The 17185-nt window shown below is 42.8% G+C and overlaps 1 protein-coding gene across 1 annotated transcript in view; it reads right to left on the reverse strand.

Moving 5' to 3' along the window:
* LOC103070362 (olfactory receptor 15) overlaps window positions 1–9680 on the reverse strand; it is an 18784-nt gene extending 9104 nt beyond the window's left edge. The window contains 2 exon segments of the mRNA XM_082930978.1: window positions 8768–9605; window positions 9608–9680. Of these exon segments, the coding sequence (XP_082787104.1) occupies window positions 8768–9605; window positions 9608–9680 (911 nt within the window).
* Between the last annotated feature and the right edge of the window lie 7505 nt (window positions 9681–17185).

Genomic DNA, 17185 nt, shown 5'->3' on the forward strand with positions numbered 1-17185 from the left:
TGGACTTTGAGAACTCACCAAGATTATGCTGCTAGGTGGCTAGTCCTGGAGACATACTTCAGTATTACTGTGTAAGGAACTGAGACAATAGGTCATGGTTCTGATCTACAACTAGAAAAACAAATTCAGGCTGGGACAATATAACTAGATGTCTTTGGGGAGGCATTATGCACATGTGGAAAGAGAGGAAACATCATTGTTTGTTCAGCATTATCCAAGTGACAGGATGACCCCAAAGTGGCAAATATGAAAATGGTTCATTTGACATTTTTAGTTCCTAGTGTGAAAAAGGGAGATTCATGGGGCTTGTTAATTAATTCAACTCACTAAGTATCTATTGAGCATCTACTACGTATAAAGCATGTGTTTATGTGCTGTGAAGGACACAAGACTCTTTAGAAAGTAGCCCTAAAATCATTGATCATCTTTTCTCTGGTAATGTAGTTGCCAGGTAACTTTCTCATATCAACCCAGCTTCTCTCCCTGGGGAAAGAACATATGAACTGCAGTGGCAGGTGTGGATTCCCTTGGCAATTCTAGTGATGTGAAGAATCACGTACTGGAATTCTAATTCCAATACCTGAGTTCTTTGGTAAGTCATGGTGTGTTGGACTGATTGCTGAATTTTAGAAACTTTAGGGGTGAAAGACTAGATCATGAGGCAGAGGAGATGCTTTACAAATGGATGATCTTTCCCGGGCTCTTAAAGTTACTTAAGGAATCTCAGAGCATTCCATAATCCATTGACAATACTAGCATATCCAAATACTGGTAGCAAATCTGATGGCTGGGACTTTGGTAAGGAAATGATTTAATTAATTAATTAATTAATTTTTTGGCTGTGTGGCATGCAGGATCTTAGTTCCCCGACCAGGGATCAAACCTGCACCCCCTGCAGTGGAAGCGTGGAGTCTCAACCACTGGACACCCAGGGAAGTCCCAGTGAGAAAATAATTTAAATAAAACTATTTAATTGAAAGAAAAATGGTCTTGGGAATTCCCCAGCAGTTCAGTGGTTAGGACTCCAGGCTTCCACTGCAGGGGGCACTGGTTCGATCCCTGGTCGAGAAACTAAGATCCCACAAGCCGGAGGGCACGGCCAAAAAGAAAGGAAAAGAAAAATGGTCTTCTTACCATTTCTTTTTTTAATTTAATTTTGTTTTTTATACAGCAGGTTCTTATTAGTTATCGATTTTGTACATATTAGTGTATATATGTCAATCCCAATCTCCCAATTCATCAAACCACCACGACCCCCCCCCCAACGCCACTTTCCCCCCTTGGTATCCATATGTTTGTTCTCTGCATCTGCGTCTCAATTTCTGCCCTGAAAACCAGTTCATCTGTACCATTTCTCTAGGTTCCATATATGTGCGTTAATATATGATATTTGGGGCTTCCCTGGTGGCGCAGTGGTTGAGAATCTGCCTGCCAATGCAGGGGACACAGGTTCGAGCCCTGGTCTGGGAAGATCCCACATGCCATGGAGCAACTAGGCCCGTGAGCCACAATTACTGAGCCTGCGCGTCTGGAGCCTGTGCTCTGCAACAACAGAGGCCGCAATAGTGAGAGGCCTGCGCACCGCGATGAAGAGTGACCCCCACTTGCCACGACTAGAGAAAGCCCTCGCACAGAAACGAAGACCCAACACAGCCATAAATAAATAAATAAATAAATACATTGTGTATAAAAAAAATATATATATATATATATGATATTTGTTTTTCTATTTCTGACTTACTTCACTCTGTATGACAGTCTCAGGATCTATCCACAACTCTACAAATGACCTGATTTCATTCTTTTATGGCTAATATTCCATTGTATATACGTACCATATCTTCTTTATCCATTCATCTGTCGATTGGCATTTAGGTTGCTTCCATGTCCTGGCTATTGTAAATAGTGCTGCAATGAATATTGGGTGCATGTGTCTTTTTGAATTATGGTTTTCTCTGGGTATATACCCAGTGGTGGGATTGCTGGGTCATATGGTAATTCTATTTTTAGTTTTTTAAGGAACCTCCACACTGTTCTCCATAGTGGCTGTATCAATTTACATTCCCACCAACAGTGCAAGAGGGTTCCCTTTTCTCCACACCCTCTCCAGCATTTGTTGTTTGCAGATTTTCTGATGATGCCAATTCTAACTGGTGTGATGAGATACCTCATAGTTGTTTTGATTTACATTTCTCTAATAATTAGTGATGTTGAGCAGCTTTTCATGTGCTTCTTGGCCATCTGTATGTCTTCTTTGGAGAAATGTCTATTTAGGTCTTCTGCCCATTTTTGGACTGAGTTGTTTGCTTTTTTAATGTTGAGCTGCATGAGCTGTTTACATATTTTGGAGATTAATCCTTTGTCTGTTGATTCGTTTGCAAATATTTTCTCCCATTCTAAGGGTTGTCTTTTCGTCTTGTTTGTAGTTTCCTTTGCTGTGCAAAAACTTTTAAGTTTCATTAGGTCCCATTTGTTTATTTTTGTTTTTATTTCCATCACTCTAGGAGGTGGATCAAAAACGATCTTGCCATGATTTACGTCAAAGAGTGTTCTTCCTATGTTTTCCTCTAAGAGTTTTATAGTGTCTGTTCTTATATTTAGGTCTCTGATCCATTTTGAGTTTATTTTTGTGTATGGTGTTAGGGAGTGTTCTAATTTCATTCTTTTACATGTAGCTGTCCAGTTCTCCCAGCACCACTTATTGAAGAGACTGTCTTTTCTCCATTGTATATCCTTGCCTCCTTTGTCATAGATTACTTGACCATAGGTGCGTGGGTTTATCTCTGGGCTTTCTATTCTGTTCCATTGATCTATATTTCTGTTTTTGTGCCAGTACCATATTGTCTTGATTACTGTAGCTTTGTAGTATAGTCTGAAGTCTGGGAGCATGATTCCTCCAGCTCCGATTTTTTCCCTCAAGACTGCATTGGCTATTCAGGGTCTTTTGTGTCTCCAAACAAATTTTAAGATTTTTGTTCTAGTTCTGTAAAAAATACCATTGGTAATTTGATAGGGATTGCATTGAATCTGTAGATTGCTTTGGGTAGTAGAGTCATTTTCACAATATTGATTCTTCCAATCCAAGATCATGGTATATCTCTCCATCTGTTGGTATCATCTTTAATTTCTTTCATCAGTGTCTTATAGTTTTCTGCATACAGGTCTTTTGTCTCCCTAGGTAGGTTTACTCCTAGGTATTTTATTCTTTTTGTTGCAATGGTAAATGGGAGTGTTTCCTTAATTTCTCTTTCAGATTTTTCATCATTAGTGTATAGGAATGCAAGAGATTTCTGTGCATTAATTTTGTATCCTGCAACTTTACCATATTCATTGATTAGCTCTAGTAGTTTTTGGTGGCATTTTTAGGATTCTCTATGTATAGTATCATGTCATCTACAAACAATGACAGTTTTACTTCTTCTTTTCCAATTTGTATTCCTTTTATTTCTTTTTCTTCTCTAATTGCTGTGGCTAGGACTTCCAAAACTATACTGAATAATAGTGGTGAGAGTGGACATCCTTGTCTTGTTCCTAATCTTAGAGGAAATGCTTTCATTTTTAACCATTGAGAATGATGTTTGCTGTGGGTTTGTCGTATATGCCCTTTTTATGTTGAGGTAGGTTCCCTCTATGCCCACTTTCTGGAGAGTTTTTATAATAAATGGGTGTTGAATTTTGTCAAAAGCTTTTTCTGCATCTATTGAGATGATCATATGGTTTTTCTTCTTCAATTTGTTAATATGGTGTATCACATTGATTGATTTGTGTATATTGAAGAATCCTCGCACCTCTGGGATAAATCCCACTTGATCACGGTGTATGATCCTTTTAATGTGTTGTTGGATTCTGTTTGCTAGTACTTTATTGAGGATTTTTGCATCTATGTTCATGAGTGATATTGGTCTGTAATTTTCTTTTTTTGTAGTATCTTTGTTTGGTTTTGGTATCAGGATGATGGTGGCCTCATAGAATGAGTTTGGGAGTGTTCCTTCCTCTGCAGTTTTTTGGAAGAGTTGAGAAAGATGGGTGTTAGCTCTTCTCTAAATGTTTGATAGAATTCACCTGTGAAGCCATCTGGTCCTGGACTTTTGTTTGTTGGAAGATTTTTAATCACAGTTTCAATTTCATTACTTGTGATTGGTCTATTCATATTTTCTATTTCTTCCTGGTTCAGTCTTGGAAGGTTATACCTTTCTAAGAATTTGTCCATTTCTTCCAGGCTGTCCACTTTATTGGCATAGAGTTCCTTGTAGTAGTCTCTTAGGATGCTTTGTATTTCTGTGGTATCTGTTGTAACTTGTCCTTTTTCATGTCTAATTTTAATGATTTGAAGCTTCTCCCTTTTTTTCTTGATGAGTCTGGCTAATGGTTTATCAAGTTTGTTTATCTTCTCAAAGAACCAGCTTTTAGTTTTATTGATCTTTCCTATTGTTTTGTTTCTAGTTCATTTATTTCTGCTCTGATTTTATGATTTCTTTCCTTCTACTAACTTTGGGGTTATTTTGTTCTTCTTTCTCTAGTTCCTTTAGGTATAAGGTTAGATTGTTTATTTGAGATGTTTGTTGTTTGCTGAGGTAGGATTGTATTGCTATAAACTTCCCTCTTAGAATTGCTTTTGCTGCATCCCATAGGTTTTGGATCATCGTGTTTTCATTGTCATTTGTCTCTAGGTATTTTTTGATTTCCTCTTTGATTTCTTCAGTGATCTCTTGGTTATTTAGTAAAATATTGTTTAGCCTCCATGTGTTTGTGTTTTTTACATTTTTTCCCTGTAATTGATTTCTAATCTCATAGCATTATGGTCAGAAAAGATACTTAATATGATTTCAATTTTCTTAAATTTACTGAGGCTTGATTTGTGACCCAAGATATGATCTATCCTGGAGAATGTTCTGTGCGCATTTAAAAAGAAATTGTAATCTGCTGTTTTTGGATGGAATGTCCTATAAATATCAATTAAATCTATCTGGTCTATTGTGTCATTTAAAGCTTGTGTTTCCTTATTAATTTTCTGTTTGGATGATATGTCCATTGGTGTAAGTGAGGTGTTCAAGTCCCCCACTATTATTGTGTTACTGTTGATTTCTTCTTTTATAGCTGTTAGCAGTTGCCTTATGTATTGAGGTGCTCCTATGTTGGATGCATATATATTTATAATTGTTATATCTTCTTCTTGGATTGATGTCTTGATCATTACGTACTGTCCTTCCTTGTCTACTGTAACATTCTGTTTTGTTTTTGTTTTTGTTTTTGTTTTGCAGTACGCAGGCCTCTTACTGTTGCGGCCTCTCCCGTTGTGGAGCACAGGCTCCAGACGCACAGGCTCAGCGGCCATGGCTCATGGGCCCAGCCGCTCCACGGCATGTGGGATCTTCCCAAACCGGGGCACGAACCTGTGTCCCCTGCATCTGCAGGCGGACTCTCAACCACTGTGCCACCAGGGAAGCCCAACATTCTGTATTTTAAAGTCTATTTTATCTGATATGAGTATTGCTACTCCAGCTTTCTTTTGATTTCCATTTGCATGGAATATATTTTTCCATCCCCTCACTTTCAGTCTGTATGTGTCCCTAGGTCTGAAGTGGGTCTCTTGTAGACAGCATATATATGGGTCTTGTTTTTGTATTCATTCAGCAAGCCTGTGTCTTTTGGTTGGAGGATTTAATCCATTCACGTTTAAGGTAATTATCAACATGTATGTTCCTATTACCACTTTCTTAATTGTTTTGGGTTTGTTTTTGTAGGCCCTTTTCTTCCCTTGTGTTTCCCACTTAGAGAAGTTCCTTTAGCATTTGTTGTAGAGCTGGTTTGGTGGTGCTGAATTCTCTTAGCTTTTGGTTGTCTGTAAAGCTTTTGATTTCTCCATCGAATCTGAATGAGATCCTTGCCAGGTAGAGTAATCTTGGTTGTAGGTTCTTCCCTTTCATCACTTTAAATATGTCAGGCCACTCCTTTCTGGCTTGTAGAGTTTCTGCTGAGAAATCAGCTGTTAACCTTACGGGAGTTCCCTTGTATATTATTTGTCATTTTTCCCTTGCTGCTTTCAATAATTTTTCTGTGTCTTTAATTTTTTCCAATTTGATTACTATATGTCTCAGTGTGTTTCCTTGGGTTTATCCTTTATGGGACTCTCTGTGCTTCCTGGACTTGGGTGGCTATTTCCTTTCCCATGTTAGGGAAGTTTTTGACTATAATCTCTTCAAATATTTTCTCAGGTCCTTTCTCTCATTCTGGGACCCCTATAATGCGAGTGTTGTTGTGTTTAATGTTGTCCCAGAGGTCTCTTAGGCTGTCTTTATTTATTTTTTCTTTATTCTGTTCCACAGAGGTGAATTCCACCTTTCTGTCTTCCAGGTCACTTATCTGTTCTTCTACCTCAGTTATTCTGCTACTGATTCCTTCTAGTGTAGTTTTAATTTCAGTTATTGTATTGTTCATCTATGTTTGTTTGTTCTTTAATTCTTCTAGGTCTTTTTTAAACATTTCTTGCATCTTCTCGATCTTTGCCTCCATTCTTTTTGGAGGTCCTCGATCATCTTCACTATCATTATTCTGAATTCTTTTTCTCGAAGGTTTCCTATCTCTACTTCACTTAGTTGTTTTTCTGGGGTTTTATCTTGTTCCTTCATCTGGTACATAGCCCTCTGCCTTTTCATCTTGTTTATCTTTCTGAATGTGGTTTTTGTTCCACAGGTTGCAGGATTGTAGTTCTTCTTGCTTCTGCTGTCTGCCCTCTGGTGGATTAGGTTATCTAAGAGTCTTGTGCAAGTTTCCTGATGGGAGCGACTGGTGGTGGGTAGAACTGGCTGTTGCTGTGGTGGCAGAGCTCAGTAAAACTTTAATCTGCTTGTCTGCTGATGGGTGGGGCTGGGTTCCCTTGCTGTTGGTTGTTTGGCCTGAGGTGACCCAACCCTGGAGCCTACCCAGGCTTTTTGGTGGGGCTAACATCAGACTCTGGGAGGCCTCATGCCAAGAAGTACTTCCCAGAACTTCTGCTGCCAGTGTCCTTGTCCACATGGTGAGACACAGCCACCCTCTGCCTCTGCAGGAGACCCTCCAACACTAGCAAGTAGGTCTAGTTCAGTCTCCTATGGGGGTCACTGCTCCTTCCCCTGGGACCCGATGTGCTCACTACTTTGTGTGTGCCCTCCAAGAGTGGAGCCTCTGTTTCTCCCAGTCCTGTCAAAGTCCTACAGTCAAATCTCGCTCGCCTTCAAAGTCTTATCCTCTGGGAATTCCTTCTCCTGTTGCCGGACCCCCAGGTTGGAAGCCTGATGTGGGGCTCAGAACCTTCACTCAAGTGGGTGGACTTCTGTGGTATAAGTGTTCTCCAGTTTGTGAGTCAACCACCCAGCAGTTATGGGATTTGGTTTTATTGTGATTGTGCCCCTCCTACTGTCTCATTGTGGCTTCTCCTTTGTCTTTGGATGTGGAGTATCTTTTTTGGTGAGTTCCAGTGTCTTCCTGTTGATGATTGTTCAGCAATTAGTTGTGATTCTAGTGCTCTTGCAAGAGGGAGTGAGAGCATGTCCTTCTACTCTGTCATCTTGAACCAATCTCCTTACTACCATTTCTCATTCAACATTGGATAAGACAAAAGGGAAAATGGAATGTAGACATAAAAGAGAGGTTAAACAAGATGACAGAGGGCATATGACTGGGAAGTGTGGGTAGATAGACTGAAATATTAAGAAAAGACAGAGAGATGGACAAAGATGATGGATGGATAGGGTGCAAAGATGAATTCTTGGGTTTTCAACTGGGGCTAATAAAACCTGGCTTGATTTTATGGAATTATATAAGATACTGCCAAGTGGAGGTGCTTTCTTTAGAAAAGTACAGAATTCTCTAGAAATACAATAATACATATGTAATATTTATTACACGTAATAAAATGTGTACAGCAGTGACAGTGAACTAAGTCTGTACTAAGTCAACAACCTCTGAGTCATTGATGACACATCTGTCCTGTTATCTGTGGTCCACAGTAGGATATTTGGTAAAGAAGTGTGGAACATTAGAAATAACATTAACGGGCTTCCCTGGTGGCGCAGTGGTTGAGAGTCCGCCTGCCGATGCGGGGGGCACGGGTTCGTGCCCCGGTCTGGGAGGGTCCCATGTGCCGCGGAGCAGCTGGGCCAGTGGACCATGGCCGCTGAGCCTGCGCGTCCGGAGCCTGTGCTCCGCAACGGGAGAGACCACAGTGGTGAGAGGCCCGCGTACTGCAAATAAATAAATAAATAAAGACACAAACCTACTAGAGAACGGACTTGAGGATATGGGGAGGGGGAAGGGTGAGCTGTGACAAAGCGAGAGAGAGGCATGGACATATATACACTACCAAAGTAGTGTAAGGTAGATAGCTAGTGGGAAGCAGCTGCATAGCACAGAGAGATCAGCTCGGTGCTTTGTGATCACCTGGAGGGGTGGGATAGGGAGGGTGGGAGGGAGGGAGATGCCAGAGGGAAGAGATATGGGAACATATGTATATATATAACTGATTCACTTTGTTATAAAGCAGAAACTAACACACCATTGTAAAGCAACTATACCCCAATAAAGATGTTAAAAAAAAATCCCTTTAACCTCAAAAAAAAAAAAAAAAAAAAGAAATAACATTAACCATGTACCAACAGCTTAGTGCTGTCAAGAACATGCTTGTACTGTGGTCAGTACTCCTCATGTTCACCTGGCCAGAGAGAATGAGAAAAAGCTTGTAGAGATGAAGAGGTGGTAAATTATAGAGTTTTCCCTTCCTTCAGCTGACTTCCCCAGCAGCCTCCTCAGCGCCCCCTTCACCTCCTTGTTCCTCAGAGTGTAAATGAAAGGGTTCACCATGGGTGTGACCACAGAGTAGAAGAGGGAAGTGAATTTTTCCTGGTTGCTGGTCTTAGCTGGAAGCAGATACCCATAGATAGCTGAGCCATAAAAGAGGAGCACCACCACCAGATAAGAGACGCACGTGTTAAAGGTCTTTCTCTGTCCCTTGGCCGAGTGGATCTTCAGCACTGCCTGAGCTATGTAGCAGTAGGAGATCAGGATGATGCTTAATGGGACAGTGGTGAAGAAGGTGCAGACACCGTTGAGCACAGCCTCATTGAGACTTGTGTCTCCACAGGCTAGTTTGATCATGGCGGGCACCTCACACAGGAAGCTGTCCACCCTCTGGTGCCCTCACAAAGGGAGCTGCAGAGTGAATGTTGACTGGACCACAGAGTTGCCCAAGCCACCCAACCAGGCAATGGCAGCCAGCAGCCAGCAGAGCCTGGGGTTCATGATGGTGGTGTAGTGCAGGGGCCAGCACACCACGACATAGTAGTCAAATGCCATCACCACCAGCAGGATGCACTCAGTAGCCCCTAGCCAGAGGAAAACATTGAGTTGGGTCACACAGCCACCATAGCTGATAGTCTTGTCTGATCCCCACAAGATGATCAGCATTTGGGGGACTGAGCTAGTAGTAAAAGCAAGATCTAGGGAGGAGAGATTGCTGAGGAAGAAGTACATGGGTGTGTGGAGCCGGGCATCCAGGCTGGAAAGCAGGATCATGGTTGAGTTCCCAGCAAGGGTCAGCAAGTAGGAGAAGAGGATGACTACAAAAAAGTTATCTCCAGCTGGGGATGGTCAGATACACCCATCAGAATAAAGCTCTCCAAGGAGCTGCTGTTGGCCCTTTCCATCTCTGGCTGCCTTCAGTCACTTGAGGAATCTGTCCAGGGACAACCAGGAGTAAAGCCAGTGAAGAAGCTACTGGATTAGGTGGATCTGCATCAGTGCAGGTCTGATGTCGCCGACATTTGTAGTTAAGTACCAATTTAAATTTTATGATTGCACGGTTTCATTGCAATCCCCAAACACTGTCAGTCCCACAATGAATGGAAACTTTATTCCATCTGAATATCAACATGAGCTATCACAAAATGAAGGAAGTGCTTCATGAAGAACAAAAAGATCAGGGTCTTCAGTTCAACACAGTGATGACCCAAGAAATTCATCTTTGCACCCTGTCCATCCATCATCTTTGTCCATGATGGAGTGTGAACTCCTTCAGTTCAAAAGAGTAGAGGGAGTTGACCATTGGAACTAAATGTGGAAATTCTCAAAAAATACTAATTTCCCCAGCCAAGGTTTTGGTATGCTCAGGGGAGGGGTGAGCAGACCTGTTGTATTTGGAAGAATTCCCCAAATGTTTCTGATAAATTTCTTCCCTTCTCTTCTATATCCCTCCCCTCCCAAGTGAAAACTCCTGGTCCTGAAAGATGAAGTTTGAGGGAGAAGGTGATGAGTCTATACAATCATGAAAAGAATGGGAAGCATGAATACAGACATATTCACCAAATACAGAAGATACAAACACGTGAGTTAAAAAGAGGTAAATGGAGAACAGAACAAAACTTCATGTAAGCCCAAGTACGTGTAGGTGGAACAGGCTAAAGATAGAAACAGGGTCTACCCCAAAAGGAGTTAAATCAGTTACAGGATACCCATAATTAGAAAAGGAAAATAGAAGATTTCAGAAGGGATCCCCGAAAGTTTGAGGTATATGACCACTAGGCCCACCTCTAAACCATGGAGTAATTCTTAACATCTCATAAACAAAAATTACCTCTTGTTAATAATGGGCCAATTACCATCTCCCTTCATTGGGCAGGACCTAGGCTTTACTGAAGATCACGAACCAAAGCCCATCCCCCTTCTTTGGCTAATAAATAAAAGGATCTGGGCTTCCCTGGTGGCGCAGTGGTTGAGAATCTGCCTGCTAATGCAGGGGCCGCGGGTTCGAGCCCTGGTCTGGGAAGATCCCACATGCCGCGGAGCAACTAGGCCCATGAGCCACAACTACTGAGCCTGCGCATCTGGAGCCTGTGCTCCGCAGCAAGAGAGGCCACAATAGTGAGAGGCCCGCTCACCGCGATGAAGAGTGGCCCCCGCTTGCCACAACTAGAGAAAACCCTCGCACAGAAACGAAGACCCAACACAGCCCAAAATTAATTAATTAATTAATTAATTTTAAAAAAAAAAGAAATTCTGACTTCCTAACTGCAAGGAAGTCAGAATTTAAAAATAAATAAATAAATAAATAAATAAATAAATAAATAAAAGGATCTGAGAAGAAAACAAAAATAGTCTTGGGTCAGCTGTCCTCATCTGGAAGCTGAAGACTGGGAGTAAATGCTCTGCTCTTCCTCTGGATCATGACATGTCCCACAGGAACCCTGGCTGCCACGCCCAAAGAGCAGGCTTGATGGGAGTTTCTACTCAAGGGAAGTGGGCATGTGTGCTTATCTGGTTCTGGTGCTCCAGACAGGGACCACTTGGCTACACCGCTTGGCTGAAGACCCTGAAAACTGTCCTTTTCATCAACAAGTAGCAAAAATACTGGAGATCCTAATGCTAGATCCCACCCAGATGTCAGGCAGGAAATCTCTTCTAACTGTCTGTTTCTTTAGGTCAACAAGGTAGTCCTTCTTTTGAGTCAGGGATGATAAAGATTTCAGAGCAATTTTCAACCCTCCTTCATACCTCTATCGAATACCTTGAGAAGAGGTGACTACTTAGGGCTTCCTGGTGGCACAGTGGTTAAGAATCCATCTGCCAATGCTGGGAACACGGGTTCGAGCCCTGGTCCGGGAAGACCCCACATGCCACGGAGCAACTAAGGCCATGCGCCACAACTACTGAGCCTGCACTCTAGAGCATGCGAGCCACAACTAGTGAAGCCTGCGCACCTGGAGCCCGTGCTCCGCAACAAGAGAAGCCACCGCAATGAGAAGCCCACGCCACAATGGAAGAGTAGACCCCGCTCGCCACAACTAGACAAAGTCCCAATGCAGCCAAAAATAAATTAATTAATTAAAAAAGAAGAAGAGGTGACTGCTTATTCTTTTCATTTAGGACTTAAGGGAGCTGAGGAACTGAGGTACCAATCTGGTAGCTCATATTTGTTCTTCCTGGTATCCATCTCACTACCTCCTCCTAGAAGTGCTTGTCCTCTTGTACCCCTAGGGGAAAGAAACACAGACAGACATGGCCCATCTTCTTCCATAAGTTGTCTGGTCTCTGAGTGGCTGATGCTTTGTGTCTGCTCAGCTGGGGACTCTTTCGGTCCCCACTCTATGCATACCAGTCAGCACAGAAAAAGGAAAGGGTATATGGTGGGAGGCTGTTGACCCCAGGCACTCAGAAACTCCCAAGAAAACATGAATGTAACTTCAAGTTTGAATTCAGCAACTCGACTGCTCTTCAGGGTGTTTTCCACCCTTAAAAGGTCTCTCCACTTGGTTCCTAGCTCTGTTGTAATCTGGAATGTTAAATTGATCCGGCACTATTTGCATTTTAAGAGGAGGCTAGAAAGTACAATACTGAACTCAGAGGATGCGCCATGTATGGTGCAATTTAGGAGCACCCAGATGGAGTATGTTTGGTTACAGAAAGATTTTTAGGAATCACTCATGTATACATAGATGGTTCCCATCTTGGCCTGTCAGTAAATTTGTTTTGAACTTTCAGGATATTGAGAAGAGCAGCCAAGACTTGCTTCTTAAAGATAATCCTGGGTGTGGTAATTACCCACCTTCACCCAGATTTCTGCCCATTCCTCCCCTAAATTTTACCACAAATCTCAATTGGCCACTCGGGGATTAGCCACAGCAAATACGGAATTTGAACTTGGCTTTCTCCTATCATGGAAACTGCTCCTGAGCTGTCAGAACTCCCCATATGTGGGTGCAAGTTCTCAGAATTCAAGCCTTGCTTTAATATTAGCCTGAGTAATAAAAGGAAAGGGAATCATAAAAAATAAAAACAAATAAATAAACCTAATCCTGAATTCCTGACCCTGGCAGAGAAGTTTTTATATATGTTTTATTTTAAAATATTTCATTTATGTGGGAGACAGCTGACAGTGATATTCCTGAGAGCTCAGTTTGTGCTTATCTTGCATCTAAGGTCTAAGTTAACCTTTTCATGATGACTTGGTCAGAACTGGACATAAGGTTTTCAGTGTAAACATTGTGGCAGTATGGCAGGCAAGAGCCACATAACAGAACAAAATTTGTCTAGAAGGTTGAAGTCTAAGGTGAATTTCAGGTATTTGGTGGGGTGAACAGGAGTTCTACCCCCGAATCTTAGAATTCAAGAATTAGAGATGTGGGAATCGGGAAGATGGTGGAAGAGTAAGACGAGATCACCTTCCTCCCTACAAATACACCAGAAATACATCTACAGGTGGAACAACTCCTACAGAACACCTGCTGAACGCTGGCAGAAGACCTCAGACCTCCCAAAAGGCAAGAAACTCCCCATGTACCTGGGTAGGGCAAAAGAAAAAAGAATAAACAGAGACAAAAGAATAGGGACGGGACCTGCAGCAGTAGAAGGGAGCTGTGAAGGAGGAAAGGTTTCCACACACTAGGAAGCCCCTTCACGGGCGGAGACTGCGGGGGGCGGAGGGGGGAAGCTTCGCAGAGCCGCGGAGGAGAGCACAGCAACAGGGGTGCGGAGGGCAAAGCGGAGAGATTCCCGCACAGAGGATCAGGGTCGACCAGCACTCACCAGCCTGAGAGGCTTGTCTGCTCACACGCCGGGGTAGGCGGGGCTGGGAGCTGAGGCTCGGGCTTTGGTCGGAGCGCCGGGAGAGGACTGAGGTTGGCAGCGTGAACACAGCCTGCAGGGGGTTAGTGCGCCACGGCTAGCCGGGAGGGAGTCCACGGAAAAGTCTGGAGCTGCCGAAGAGGCAAGAGACTTTTTCTTCCCTCTTTGTTTCCTGGTGCGCGAGGAGAGGGGATTAAGAGTGCTGCTTAAAGGAGCTCCAGAGACGGGCGCGAGCGGCGGCTAAAAGCGCGGGCCCCAGAGACGGGCATGAGACGCTAAGGCTGCTGCTGCCGCCACCAAGATGCCTCTGTGCAAGCACAGGTCACTGTCCACACCCCCACTTCCGAGGAGCCTGTGCAGCCCGCCACTGCCAAGGTCCCGGGATCCAGGGACAACTTCCCCGGGAGAACACATGGCACACCTCAGGCTGGTGCAATGTCATGCCGGCCTTTGCCGCGGCGGGCTCGCCCCGCATCCGCACCCCTCCTTCCCCCCGGCCTGAGTGAGCCAGAGCCCCAGAGTCAGCTGCTCCTTTAACCCCGTCCTGTCTGAGCGAAGAACAGACGTCCTCCAGAGACCTACAAGCAGAGGCGGAGCCAAATCCAAAGCTGAGCCCTGGGAGCTGTGCGAACAAAGAAGAGAAAGGGAAATCTCTCCCAGCAGCCTCAGGAGCAGCGGATTAAATCTCCACAATCAACTTGATGTACCGTGCATCTGTGGAATACGTGAATAGACAACGAATCATCCCAAATTGAGGAGGTGGACTTTGGGAGCAGCAATATATATATATATTTTTTTCCATTTTTTCTCTTTGTGAGTGTGTATGTGTATGCTTCTGTGTGTGATTTTGTCTGTATAGCTTTGCTTTTACCATTTGTCCTAGCGTTCTGCCTGTCCATTGTTTTTCTTTTTAAAGAAATTTTTCTTAATAATTTTTAATAACTTTATTTTATCTTCTTTCCTTCTTCGTTCCCTCTTCCTTCCTCCTTCCTTCCTCCTTCCTTTCTTCCTTCCTTCTTTCTTCCTTCATTTCTTCCTTCCTTCCTTGCTTTCTTCCTTACTTTCTTCCTTCCTTCCTTCCTTGCTTTCTTCCTTACTTTCTTCCTTCCTTCGTTCCCTCCTTCCTTTCTTCCTTCCTTTCTCCTTTCTTTCTTTCTTGCTTGCTTGCTTGCTTTCTTGCTTTCTTTCTTTTTCTCCCTTTTATTCTGAGCCATGTGGATGAAATGCTCTTGGTGCTGCAGCCAGGAGTCAGTGCTGTGCTTCTGAGGTGGGACAGCCAACTTCAGGACAATGGTCCACAAGAGACCTCCCAGCTCCACATAATATCAAACGGCGAAAATCTCCCAGAGATCTCCATCTCAACACCAGCACCCAGCTTCACTCAACGACCAGCAAGCTACAGTGCTGGACACCCTATGCCAAACAACTAGCAAGACAGGAACACAACCCCCCACCGCCCCGCATTAGCAGAGTGGCTGCCTAAAATCATAATAAGTCCACAGACACCCCAAAACACACCACCAGATGTGGACCTGCCCACCAGAAAGACAAGATCAGCCTTATCCACCAGAGCACAGGCACTAGTCCCCTCCACCAGGAAGCCTACACAACCCACGGAACCAACTTTAGCCACTGGGGACAGACACCAAAAACAACGGGAACTACGAACCTGCAGCCTGCAAAAAGGAGACCCCAAACACAGTAAGATAAGCAAAATGAGAAGACAGAAAAAAACACAGCAGATGAAGGAGCAAGATAAAAACCCACCAGACCTAACAAATGAAGAGGAAATGGGCAGTCTACCTGAAAAAGAATTCAGAATAATGATAGTAAAGATGATCCAAAATCTTGGAAATAGAATAGACAAAATGCAAGAAACATTTAACAAGGAACTAGAAGAACTATAGATGAAACAAGCAACAATGAACAACACAATAAATGAAATTAAAAATACTCTAGATGGGGCTTCCCTGGTGGCGCAGTGGTTGAGAGTCCGCCTGCTGATGCAGGGGACATGGGTTCGTGCCCCGGTCCGGGAAGAGCCCACATGCCACGGAGCGGCTAGGCCCATGAGCCATGGCCACTGGGCCTGCACGTCCGGAGCCTGTGCTCCGCAACGGGAGAGGCCACAACAGTGAGAGGCCCGTGTAGACAATGATGAACAACACAATAAATGAAATGAAAAATACTCTAGATGGGATCAATAGCAGAATAAATGAGGCAGAAGAACGGATAAGTGACCTGGAAGATAAAATAGTGGAAATAACTACTGCAGAGCAGAATAAAGAAAAAAGAATGAAAAGAACTGAGGACAGTCTCAGAGACCTCTGGGACAACATTAAACGCACCAACATTCGAATTATAGGGGTTCCAGAAGAAGAAGAGAAAAAGAAAGGGACTGAGAAAATATTTGAAGAGATTATAGTTGAAAACTTCCCTAATATGGGAAAGGAAATCGTTAATCAAGTCCAGGAAGCACAGAGAGTCCCATACAGGATAAATTCAAGGAGAAATACGCCAAGACACATATTAATCAAACTGTCAAAAACTAAATACAAAGAAAGCATATTAAAAGCAGCAAGGGAAAAACAACAAATAACACACAAGGGAATCCCCATAAGGTTAACAGCTGATCTCTCAGCAGAAACTCTACAAGCCAGAAGGGAGTGGCAGGACATACTGAAAGTGATGAAGGAGAAAAACCTGCAACCAAGATTACTCTACCCAGCAAGGATCTCATTCAGATTTGATGGAGAAATTAAAACCTTTACAGACAAGCAAAAGCTGAGAGAGTTCAGCACCACCAAACCAGCTTTACAACAAATGCTAAAGGAACTTCTCTAGACAAAAACACAAGAGAAGGAAAAGTCCTATAATAACGAACCCAAAACAATTTAGAAAATGGGAATAGGAACATACATATCGATAATTACCTTAAATGTAAATGGACTAAATGCTCCCACCAAAAGACACAGATTGGCTGAATGGATACAAAAACAAGACCCATATATATGCTGTCTACAAGAGACCCACTTCAGACCTAGAGACACATACAGACTGAAAGTAAGGGGATGGAAAAAGATATTCCATGCAAATGGAAACCAAAAGAAAGCTGGAGTAGCAATTCTCATATCAGACAAAATAGACTTTAAAATAAGGACTATCAGAAGCGATCAAGGGATCGATCCAAGAACATATAATAATTGTATAATTGTATACAATATAACAATTGTAAATATTTATGCACCCAACATAGGAGCACCTCAAGACATAAGGCAAATACTAACAGCCATAAAAGGGGAAATTGACAGTAACACATTCATAGTAGGGGACTTTAACACCCCACTTTCACCAATGGACAGATCATCCAAAATGAAAATAAATAAGGAAACACAAGCTTTAAATGATACATTAAACAAGATGGATTTAATTGATATTTATAGGACATTCCATCCAAAAACAACAGAATACACATTTTTCTCAAGTGCTCATGGAACATTCTCCGGATAGATCATTATCTTGGGTCACAAATCAAGCCTTGGTAAATTTAAGAAAACTGAAGTTGTATCAGGTATCTTTTCCAACCACAACG

This window comes from Lipotes vexillifer, unplaced genomic scaffold, assembly GCF_000442215.2.
Source record: "Lipotes vexillifer unplaced genomic scaffold, Lipotes_vexillifer_v1.1 scaffold914, whole genome shotgun sequence".
NCBI classification, from domain to species: Eukaryota; Metazoa; Chordata; class Mammalia; order Artiodactyla; family Lipotidae; genus Lipotes; species Lipotes vexillifer.